The sequence below is a fragment of the Pipistrellus kuhlii genome, unplaced genomic scaffold (genome assembly GCF_014108245.1).
Source record: "Pipistrellus kuhlii isolate mPipKuh1 unplaced genomic scaffold, mPipKuh1.p scaffold_m20_p_1, whole genome shotgun sequence".
Classification (NCBI taxonomy): domain Eukaryota; kingdom Metazoa; phylum Chordata; class Mammalia; order Chiroptera; family Vespertilionidae; genus Pipistrellus; species Pipistrellus kuhlii.
The window spans coordinates 169,436,291-169,448,295 of NW_023425404.1; the positions used below are offsets into that span (position 1 = coordinate 169,436,291).

General features: G+C 43.8%; 1 protein-coding gene across 4 annotated transcripts in view; it reads right to left on the bottom strand.

Moving 5' to 3' along the window:
* PDGFRA (platelet derived growth factor receptor alpha) overlaps window positions 1–12,005 on the bottom strand; it is a 42,911-nt gene that overhangs the window by 19,129 nt on the left and 11,777 nt on the right. For all 4 annotated transcript variants that reach the window (XM_036416180.2, XM_045572556.1, XM_036416163.2 and 1 more), the window contains 10 exons: window positions 11,273–11,587; window positions 8,950–9,210; window positions 7,738–7,868; window positions 6,095–6,266; window positions 5,814–6,003; window positions 3,406–3,521; window positions 2,351–2,477; window positions 1,337–1,530; window positions 582–676; window positions 246–378 (listed from right to left, as the gene is read on the bottom strand). In XM_036416180.2, coding sequence (XP_036272073.1) covers window positions 246–378; window positions 582–676; window positions 1,337–1,530; window positions 2,351–2,477; window positions 3,406–3,521; window positions 5,814–6,003; window positions 6,095–6,266; window positions 7,738–7,868; window positions 8,950–9,210; window positions 11,273–11,587 — 1,734 coding nt within the window. The remainder of the gene's footprint in view (window positions 1–245; window positions 379–581; window positions 677–1,336; window positions 1,531–2,350; window positions 2,478–3,405; window positions 3,522–5,813; window positions 6,004–6,094; window positions 6,267–7,737; window positions 7,869–8,949; window positions 9,211–11,272; window positions 11,588–12,005) is intronic.

Consider the following 12,005-nt stretch of genomic DNA (forward strand, 5'->3'; position numbering starts at 1 on the left):
GAAATCAATGAAAAATATTTTTAAATGTTCTTAAACCATAATTTGCTATGAGATTTTATTTAAATCACTGTAGTGACCCAAGCAACTCATTTTTTTAAAACAAAAAGTACTTCTGAAAGCCAATTTCTATTGGCTCACTGTTATTAAGCACAGCTCATATCCCTCATTCCTCATGGGCCTGTAAAGAACAAAACTATGGACAAATCAAAAGGGAGACCTGGGCGATCACCCCGGTGCAAGCTTACCCAGCACAAGTCCGTCTCTTGGAAACTCCCATCTCGAGTCATAAGGCAGCTGCATCGGGTCCACATAAATGTATTCGTGTCCATCGGGGCTGATTGATTCGATGACCCTCCAGCGAATTTCATACCTTGGTTTCTGTAAACGACCAGGACAGGTAACTGTTGAATTACCAAAGCCCAAATGCACCAAAGCATAACGACAGCAGCAAAGTGGCCGGAAACGGTAACTCAACACACAACTACTGAGCTTCTTCTCTGTGACAAGTGCTAAAGTGAGTTGCTCTCCTTATTATTCTTACTGACTTCAAAGATGTTCAGTTCATTGAGAAAAATATCTACCTGTTTCCAAATGACAACCAGGACAATCAGTGAGATGATCACAATCACCAATAGCACCAGGACTGCGGCTGCCACCGTGAGCTCAGAACGCAGAGCTGTAGGAGAAAGGGAGAGGCATGATGGGAAATATGCATGAACACACAGGATGGCAGAAAGGCAGGGCAGTTGTGACTGGACCAGAATCCCTGACTCTGGTGGAGAAGCATGAGGGCTGCTAGCTCCTTTTCAGGATGGGCAATAGGTCACTACTCCAACTTTCCCTTAGGAAAAAAAGGGGCAAAATTCCATCAGGGGAATGCAATGCTTTCTCTAAAGATGCTTCAACATTAGCCTCTGGATGGAATATGAACTGGAATCTGAGGACTGATCAATGAGCTTGAGAGCTACTATAAGCTCAGACTCTTAGGTTCATTTTGTTTGGAAAGGTTACATTTTGTTTATATTGCTTTGGGCTTCATTAACTTTTTTCTGAAGGAATTCAACCTGTCTCAACTGTTGTAAGGAGCACAGGCCAGAGCTCCTTCTTATCCCCTCCATTCCCATGCTCAGACTAGACAGACTGGGTAGCTACACTGTGAGAAAAGCAAGGGGCCACTGCAAGGTGCAGTTTTGGAAGGAAGGACTCCCTACAGATGCCAGGAGAAGGCCCTGCATGAGCAATCAGAGCTGACTTTCTGCCTGGACTCAAAGTTCCGCCTCAGGGAGAAAGGGCTTGGCTGATGCCTTAGACTTGTCCCCACTGACGAGCAACTCACTGGGAGCCACCAGCTTCAGCTCTCGGTTCTCAACGCCAAGGAGATTCTTAGCCAGACATCGAACCGCAATGGTCTCCTCCACTTTGGCGAACGTTACCCGGCCCTGCACCGTGTGCCTGTCCTGGCGGGAGACCTCCGTGACGATGTTTGAGATGTTGTTGGCCAAAATCGCCCATGAAGTCTCATTATTACATCTGGAAAGAAAGGGGACACAAATATAGAGACAAAGACAATCAAATAGAATTACCAATCCCAAGCCTTGAACAGGAGCAACAGAACAGTTTTTTACTTCAAGAATGTTTAAGTATCCCAATTTCCTACCCTTTCAGAAATTCCCAGGGCCCTTCTTTCTCTCTAACTACACTGTGAAGAGCCTCCAAGGTGTCATAGGGTTGGAGCATCACCTGCCAGAGTTTTGAGACCTAGATTATAGCTCCAGTCAAGATCCAAATCTGGTCCCTTAGCCCTTAGAAGGGGTAGGTCTCTGCCTTTAGGAGAAGCAATCGAGGCTTCTAGACACATGTTGTTCACGTGCCCATTGGAGAAGGTTGATGAAGGAAGAATGGGTGAGTTAAATCCCATCAGACAGGCAAATGAGGTAGTGAGCAGTGACATGGGCAGTATTTTTGTTTATGTTCACATGCCAGTCTAGCTGCCAAATAAAGTTCACTATATAAGAAATGTGCGGTGACAATGTGGCCCAGAGTAGTTAAAATCCTCTTGTCACAGGAGCTCTGTAAATTAGTTTTCTTTTTAAGTGAGAGATCCTTGGAGAATGTGATGAAAGCCATAGACTGTCTCACACATAGTCATGAGCACACAGGTGCGTGCACACACACACATACACACATGTACATGCACATATAAAAACCACATTTAGAATCTTGTAGTTTATGAGACTTGGGCCAAATAAGAATCTCAAATACAAAAAAAAAAAAAATGCACTTGAGGTCCTTTGCATCAAAGAAGAAACATTCAGCCCACAAGTGAAAAAGGAACATCTGGTCTCCATACTTCTTAATATCCTTGCAAATCATCCACTCGATTTCAGGAAGAGGTGTCCCTGCAGCTGTGCATCTCACGGTCTGTCCCCCCGTGGAGCCATGGTGGTCGTCGATCAAGTCCTGAATAGATGCGGGAACTGCAAGCAGTGGCAAGAAATCATAATTGAATGACTCCTGACCCAAAACTTCTGGAAAATTACCCTATGGAATATGAGCTCAGAACTTGCTCATGGGCATTCGAACCCACAAATCAGAAAACCACCCAAGAGGAGGTTGTGTGCATAATAATACTTCAGTTTGCACAGACCCACTTGGTTAAGAGCACTTTCGTAGTTTCTGTGCTTTGGGATTTGGGCCCCGTCGTGTTTTAAATCTAAGAGTGAAGAAAGCAAAAAGCCCCTGTGGTTATTTGGCTTGCAAGGCAAAGAGGCTCTTAAAATTAATTTAGCTTAGGATTCAACCAACGGACTTAGCCAAGTGAAATCTAAAGCAGCATTTACCAAAGTAAATCAGCAGAATAGTATTAGCTTTTAAAGATTTTTTTAAATCTGTGATCAAACAATTGAAAAATAAATATGCCACTGCTTATATCATAGCTTTACTGTGAGGGTAAATGAGCCCAACTAAGACAGTTCATGGCACATGGTAGGAACTCAGTGGACAGGTGCTAAGCCTGAATACAGAAGGACCCGGGCACTACTTTCTGGGAAGGGCCACTGGGCCATGTCTACAGGGAAGCTAAGTAAAAATGCCCAAAGGCCTTGGAATAATCTAAGGTCATCTAGACCAAAAAGCATCCTTTCACTCTTCCCAGAATTTCAGGTGCCAGATTGAGAAGTTGGTGGTAAGGAAGCTGCTGGAGCTTAGGAATTTCCAATCAGACTGTCCCAGAGCAGTCTGAACCCTCCCAGAATTACTGAATCCTTAAGTCCAACAAAGCTATCCCTGACATGTGACATCTACAGCCCCTGCTTCTCCCCAAAAATGAGCTTTTCCCTCCCAGACGTGGGAGAAAAGTACCAGGCTCTCCTCACAAGCAGTATCTCCAGACTGCCCTCAACATACCTTGAGTTAAGAGTTCAAAAGTGTAGCTCTTCACGTCGTCTTCATTTTGAACGATGATAGTATAATGGCCGCTGTCTTCCTCCTTAGCACGGATCAGCTTTAATCTGCTTCGGTACCTTAAAAAGAAAGGACTTTGTTTGAGGAAGTGGCAGCCAAAAACATTCCAATTGCTTCAGCAATTACCATGTTCAATTAAACTATTTTTTTTTTTTTCCTTATCTGAATCATTTGGATTTCCAACACACTTTGTACCTATTAAAGGTTTGAGTTCTAGACCCTTAATCCTTAAGCAGAAGATCAAACATTTTGAGATGAGCAATGGCTTGTGTGGCCCCAAGAATAAATTAGTCCTGGCAAGACCTGACTTCTGAGTGGGAATAAACATGTCCCACCAACTTTCCTTAAAAAAAAACAAAAAACAAAAAAAACCTGATTTTTATAGCCATATAGGTTGTAGCCATACTTTTGTAGCCATATAGGTTGTTTAGCCAAACAATGAAACACCAATGAAAAAAAGAATGAGGCTCTCTACATATTGATATGGAGAGCTGGTCAGGATATAATGTTCTTCTTGCTTGTACTTGCTTAAAAAATAAACAAACAAACAAAAAGCTCTGGAAGGTTTCATAAGAACCTAGCAAAAGTGTTTCCTGCAGATGGAAAGGGGGCACTGGGCAGGTGGGGACAGAAGTGGAAGGAGACTTCCTACAGTGCACCCGCTTTATGTGCATGGCTTTAAAGCATAGGACTCCAAACCTATTCAAAAAGGTCAACTAGAAAAATATATTCATACTTTATTAAAGTGAAGTTTCCTCAAAAGATTCTTAGACATGTGTATTATTAAATTTGGCCATGCGTGTGTGTGATATGTGTGTGTTCACGTGCGCATCAATATATCATTTGCCTATTTGTCCTTCTTTATAAAACATCACAAGATGGAAAGGCAAGTAGAGTGAAGAAGAGCACTGGTCAAGGTGAGCAGCCTAGGCTACTCATGACATTTTCATGGTGAGCAGAGCTTGGGCATTATAGAAATTCTCATTATTGAAATGGCTCAGTTTCCTTCTGTTTAGCATAAAAATATTGTATGCATAGCTTACAGTCCTTTAGAGGATTAATTAAATACAATTATATGCATAGAAGCATTTCATAGATTCAAAAGTGCCCTCAAATTAGAGTCTTCTAACCCAACATGCCGGGCACTAGGACCTTAATGACAGCATATGTGGTCAGCTTTTCCTCAGCTGCACCCTACTGGACACGATCCGCAATCCAGATCTGGATTTCCTTAGAGAGAATCCTTAGGCACACCTGGGTGCTGATTAGCTTCATTTTCTATACTGTTCAGCCAAGAAAGAAGTGGACCCACTAGTTCTGAGCTCCAGAAAGCCAGACAGCCCATCGATCATGTTCATCTCTGGCCCATAGTGGGAACCAGAAGAATATCTAGGGAGAGCCTCCCAGATTCAATTTTCCACTCCTTTTCCCATCATCATCTAAGGACATAAAATTTCATTTTCTCAGACACTGCTTCTCAATTACACGTGAAATTTAGTTCGGAAAGAGAAAAGCAAGTCTTGAGGTTACGTGAACTGATGAGTCTCCTCCTCCTCCCTGGGGCTTTAGACGTTTATCTCTGTGGATGGTTGCTGATAAGGGCCAGGGGCTGGATTAGCTGGGTACCTTCTGCTCCTGGATTCTAATCAGAGCTTAACGCTGCAAGAGACCTCAAATATCACGATCCAGTTTCTCGCCTTGATGGACAGAAGGTATTATTGACCCTACATTATAGATGAGGAAACTGAGGCTGAGGTGTGACTCACCCAAAACTCCACCACCCGTTAGGAGATGGGAGCGTTCTACCATGCTCATCAGAGGACAGAGATCCAGACTCTTCATTTTACTTGTTCTCCTAACCAAACGTATCCAGACCCCACTCTTACTCCCCGTGGAGGTCTCCTTGGGGCAAATGTGTCTCAAACTAAGTCAATGATGACTTGTATTATGTCAGTTTATGTGATAAGTGCCTGGCAACTATAACCACCGTATATATTACTTGCAATATGAATGACACACATCAAGGAATCTATTCAATCCAAGTTGGTCCAATTTTTCTTTTTTCCAACCCTCACTGGATCCTGGAAACTGTTTTTTCACTGGGGGGACAAGCTTTTCAGTTCTTCTTTCTTCTTATGTTGTCATTAAATACTTACCAACATCCTAGGACCACAATGCAATGCTACCATTAAAGGTACTTGATTTCCATCACTCCCTAACTCAGATTGCTAAATTATCCAAACCGACTCCTAGTGTGGGCTGTAGGACACACACACACACACACAGGCCCCTGTCTACCTGGGGACACACAATAAAGGGAAAAGACATTCGTGGGGAGGGTGTTTCTTTACCTTATCTCCTGGATCTTTTCTATGTCAGTGGTGATCTCGGTGAGGTTTTCTATCAGAGTCAGGTTGTCCTTCAGCCAGGATATCCTGGGCGGGGGGTAGGCCTGCACGTCCACCACAAAATGTTTGACTTCATGCAGGTTGACAGCTTCCAACTGGCTGAAGCCAGGCTGGATCTCAATGAACCCTTTCTCTGCACAGGGGAGAGTTTCCATTAAACAACAATTACCGCACAGCGGATACCGAGCAGGGTGGACGCGGACCGTTTAGAAAGCGGGATGTACCGTGGACAGTGATGGTGACTTTCTTCATCTCCTTGACCTCCCTGGTGGCCAGGCGGGCGATGCATTCGTAATCTCCACTGTCCTTCACCGTGGCCTTGGGCACCATCAGGGTGTGCACCAGTTTGATGGATGGGTCCTTCATTTCCTCCAGCATTACGACGCCTTTGTTTTTCTGAAGAAGGAAAGCCGGCTTTAAGAAGCGAGCTCCCAGGAATGTCCCCTTTTGTAAACTGGACGGCGATCACTATGACATGACAGTGTAGGTTCTAACAAAGGCGCCACCCTGTGGGGATGGCGATAAGAGGAGAGGTTGCACATGTGGACGTAGGGGGAGGGGAATTTTTGTAACTTTCACTCCATTTTACTGTGAACCTTAAACTGCTCTGAAACATAAAGCCTGATTTTGGAAAATTGTTTTTAAGCTAGCTCCTTAGAAAATTGTGTTTTAAAAGGATAGTTAATGACATGGTGAGGTGTTTGTGCTATACTGCCAAAGGGAAAAGGACATAATGAAGTACTAAAGTATAAGGTCTGTTAATTATTAAATATTTCACATATAGACAAAGGATTTAAAGGATTTATCTCCCTAAAATATTAATGGTGATGCTCTGGAAAGTCATTTTTCCTGTTTCTCTATATTTTATGAAGCTTCAACAATAAACCTATATTACTTTTATTATCGGACAAAAAAATTAATTATATACTTGTATATTTGGGAACCAAATAGCATGTACTTAGGTTTTTTATTTGGGGAGGGGGGGTTATCTATCTCTAATAATTTTTCAATTATGTTTTAAGGATTAGAGGCAATCAAATCTCAACAGAAAAAAATGAATAATTTCATGTTTCAGGGAAGATGTATAAAAGCAGAAATTTGTATATCAGGAATGAAGGAGAAAATATACATATATGTGGCTTTTGTTCTCTGAGGCTGCCATAGTTAGCAGCTAATCATTTCTGCATTGGACTGTTCCTGCCTTTTGCCCTGAGTTCTCTCATGCGTGTACCACAATGCATTAGACCCTGTGTGTAAGTCCAGGTGAGCAGAGATGGCACAGTGGTCCCCTCCCCCACTTGCACCTCCCCTCCTCCCTTCTTCCCCCTTCTCTGCATGGGCGGGCTTCTGGCAGACTGCTTGGGGGTTAGCAAACATCACTGGATCTTTGCTCATGATCAAGTGATGCCTGGTCACTAATGGTGAGCCGTGGGAAGAAAGGCCAGGCAGACAGGAGACAGACAACAAGGCAGAAAAGGAAGGGGTCCGGGTAACCAACATTTAGTAAATCCCCAAGGCATGGGAGCCAAGAAAGAAAGAACTAATGACTGTTTCAACCGTTAGCGAATTTTAAAGTCCATCCTTTTTTTTTTTTTTTTTTTTTTTTTTTTGCTTTTTCTAGTATGTTTGGTTGCTATATTAAGCCTTCCTATTTCTTTCTGACTTAAGAACAAGAAGGCTCGGTGTACAACCTGGATACATACTGAATGTCCTTCCAAACTCTCCCACTGCTCAAAGCACCACAGAGTCATCCAGCCAAAGGTGTCCACTGCAGAGACAGGCCGCTGAGGTCCGGAGAGGACCAGCGCCATGCCCCACCAGTGAGCCCTGCTCCTGGACATGTCACCAGGAGCCTCGGGGTACCTACCACTTCTCCAGGGTAAGTCCACTGAAAGTCAACCACCTCGTTGTTTAGGACGATGCAGGTGAGCACAATGGTTTCCCCGGCCATGTAGACAGTTTTCGGAGCTTCCAATTCTAGTTCAAGTTCCGATGTGGCTATTAAAAAAAAAAAAGGACCTAAATATTCATAGTATAGTTAGGATCTTAGAAGGTTTGGGGCATTTTTTCTATTTTAAGGAAATTATGAGAAACAATTTGCAAACCAGTTTGTTCTAAATAAAATGTTAAAAATCTCAGAAGCCCTGATTTTGAGTTGGCATACATAACTTGGCATGCAATTATAATACAAAAAATAACACACACACATACATAATAACAACAGTAAAAAATAAATTCCAACTAAACAGAACATCACATTCCCCAGCATTTCAGTTAACTGTGGCCATCCTTGTTTGCTGGCATATGTATTCATTTAATCAACCAGCCTTTACTGACAAGCACTGCTCTGGGCACTTAGCTCCGATCCCACCAACCACTCTCCTCCTCTCTCCTCCTCTGCTCCCAGTTATTCCCAGCACTTTTCCAGAGACGGGCACAGTGCCTGGCATGAAACAAGCCTGTACTAAGAGCTGAATGGCATCCTCTCGCTGCTGCCATACCTACGTGGAAGAGTTCAATCCATCGCTGACACGAGCATGCATTGCGCTTTCCCATTCTCATTAAACCCCACATCAAAGGGACGGAGTCAACAACTACGAGCTTTCCTCAAAGTCGAAAGCTCTTTGCTTTGGTTACTGAAGTTAATCTAGGCGCCCAGCGCCCCTCGGTGTGTGTGTTTGTGTTTAGGGCCTCTGGAGCCAGGAATGTGCATAAAACAGTAAGAGGCTTATACAACAAACGGATTCCTTTATAGTATTTTGAAGTCATCTTATGAAACCTGAAATCTTACAGGAGTAAGAAAGCTTTTACCTTCAGGAAAGCTAAGCTTCGTATGACTATAGCCACAGAGGTCAGCCTAACATTGTATAAAAAAGGCAAGGTCCCAAGTGCTCAAGTCGAAATTCAGGATCTCCATCACCAGGCACTATAAACTTTTTTAATACTATAAGCATGCGATTATGTTGCCTGTAATCTTTTCTTTTTTTAATTTAAAAGTTGATGTACAATATTATATTAGTTTCAGGTGTACAACATAGGCCTGTAGCTCTCGTTTCAAGGAGGGAGAGAGCACAGTTACCTTTGACAGAATAAATGTTAAATGGAATGGAGTGGAACTTCTTCCCCCTGACGATGGCCTCGCAGACGTAGGGCCCCCCGGAAAAGGTCCCGTTGAAGCCCTGCCGGCTGTCGTAGTCGGCGAGGACCACCCCTTCGCTGCTGAGCAAGGTCACCGGAGTCTGAGGGTCAGTCGTGCGACACGGAATGATGGCAAAATCGTCGTTCTCCACAATCACTAAATAGTCTGTCATTCCCAGAGGTACGAAGACTACATCTGGGTCTATGGTTGAAAAAAAGAGAGAGTGAAAACCACATTAGGTATTAAATTCATATATATATATATATATATGCATACATACATACACACACACACACACACACACACACACACACAAGAAAAATGGATCCCACTGGTAGTAATCTTATTCATGTACCTTCACACATACGTCCAGGAGCTGTCACCCCACTAATACTAGTCATCATACTAGCTAGAAAATGATTTTAAAGTATGAACAATGCCAAATATAGTAGCCAGGAAATGAAATTAAAACTTAAAATACAGCCGAAACCGGTTTGGCCCTGTGGATAGAGCGTCGGCCTGCGGACTGAAATGTTCCGGGATCGATTCCGGTCAAGGGCATGTACCTTGGTTGTGGGCACATTCCCAGTAGGGGATTAGCAAGAGGCAGCTGATAGATGATTCTCTCTCATTGATGTTTCTAACTCTCTATCCCTCTCTCTTCCTCTCTGTAAAAAAAAAATCAATAAAATAAAATATATTTAAAAAAAACAAAACCTTAAACTACCAAAAAAATAAAAAAGGACAATAAAACAATTAACTCTGTTGAAAAGCTAAAGAAAACAATCATGACTGTTAAATCAGGAAATGCTTCTTTTAAATCTCGTGGCTAAGCCTAGCCAATCAGAGCGGTGCTGTGAGAAAGCACCACACCTTCCTCCAACACAGGAGCAAGGTCTGAAACCCATCGCAGCCCAAGGCCACGCCCTCTGGGGCTGCTTTCAGCCAATGACCACGTGGAACTGGGGTTCCTCAGGCTGGAGGACTCCAGGGCCTTTCTTAGAGGCCTAGGATTCATCCCCCACCTTCCCTTCACTCAGGGTCACACTTACCATTCAGTCAAACAACTCTCCCAGCTTCTGGGGGATCCTCCCTCCCCAACCCCATTTTCTCACATAAGCTTCTCCCCTGATAAAACCCTGGCATGCTAATCCCACCTTACCCCTACCATAGCATCTGCTTCTCAGAGGACGGGAGGTAAGATCATACTATGCGATTTGCCCCTAAATTGTATTTTATTTTTTTGATGTTTTTATTGCTTCTAGAGAGAGGAAGGGAGGCGAGGGAAAGAGAGAAACATCCATGAGACAGAAATATCCATCAGCTGCCTCCTGCGTGTCCCCCACTGGTGATCAGCCTGTAATCTGCGCATGTGCCTTGATCGAGAATTGAACTGGTGACCTCTCAGGTGCACTGGAATGTGGCTCAGGTGCATTAGAGTGAGCCCCACCGGCCAGGCCTTGCCCCTAAATTTTAATTAAAAACAACAACAAAAATATCCCTTGCAATTCATCAAGAGTAGGTACACGCTTTAATGGATTTGATAAAAGGTTTGTTTGGTTTGATAAAAGGTTTGTTTATTTGTAAACTATAATAATGAACGATGAGCAACTCCTTGATAGGGCCTGCCTAATTAATTTGTGTCCCCAGCACGTAGCATAATGTCTGGCACCCAGGAAACACACAGTAAGCATTTGTGGGACTTGATTGAACTGAATAGGAATGAGCACATTTCAGATTCCTTGTGTATAAGACCAATAAAGGTTATGCCACAAGAAAAGTGATTTTTTAAAACATACTACAGTTTCAGTTTTGAAATGTTAACAATGAATCATTTCTTGATAATGACATGATAATGATCAACTTAATATTGTGTGTTCCCATTTTTTTTTTTCTAATTTTCTCCAATAAACATTTATTACTTTCAGATTTTAAAAATCTTTTATACAGCTCTAGCCTGTTTAGCTCAGTGGCTAGATCATCAGCCCGTGAACGGAAGGGTCCCAGGTTTGATTCTAGTCAAGGGCACATACCTCGGTTACAAGCTTGATCCCTGGCCCTGGTCAGGTTGCAAGTGGGAGACAAACCATCGGTGTGTCTCTCTCATATCGATGTTTCTCTCTCTGTGTCCCTCCCCTTCCCTTCCACTCTCTCTAAAAGCCAACAGAAAAATATCCTCCGGTTGGAACAAAACAAAATCTCTTATACAGAATACAGGGGAGACAGGACAACAAGGCTGGTCCGGGGACCCCGTCCGGCTCACCTGGCACGTAGATGTAAATGTGACTGCCTTCGATCTCGCTTTCCTCGCTCTGCGTGTGGTTGTAATAGCAAGTGTACAGTCCCGTGTGCGCGGCCGAGGCGTTGGCCACTTCCAGCACCGTCACAAAGAGGCCGCTGTTGTTCTCCTCGTTTCTGATTTTCACATTGGGGTCCTCGTCCGCCAGGGGGTACTGCCAGGTCACTTCACTCTCCCCAAAGCATCGCAGAGAAAAGGACGAATTCAGCTGCACAACCTTCTCGTTCTCGTTGGGGAGGATGGAGGGCAATGAAAGCTGGCAGAGGACTAGGCTCGGCCCTGTAAGAGGAAGCAGGCTCTGAATGGGATGCACCCAGAAGCAACAGTGGCTGCTTATATGAACAATGACCATTTCTACACGAAAACCCGCCAGCCTGGACGCCCATGAAAAGTCCCCATTATAGCAGCCACCGCATCTGCTGAGAGCAGCAACCGCTCCAGAGGCCTCAATAGCTGCACCAAGCCCCTCCGACTCACCCACCCCCCAGGCACTCCAATGGATAAAGGACGTCTGAGTCCAATTCCATATTTCAGACTCTTATGTGCGGCCATAAAATATCCCAAGATGGCATAGGCTCTAGCACATACGGCTCTTTATCGCCCACATTCTCTGCAGAGGTTTCCCTGAGTAAGCAAGGAGATGAGGACAGGGGCAGGGGCACTGCACCAAGCACAAAGCAGATTTGTGCAGAAGAAT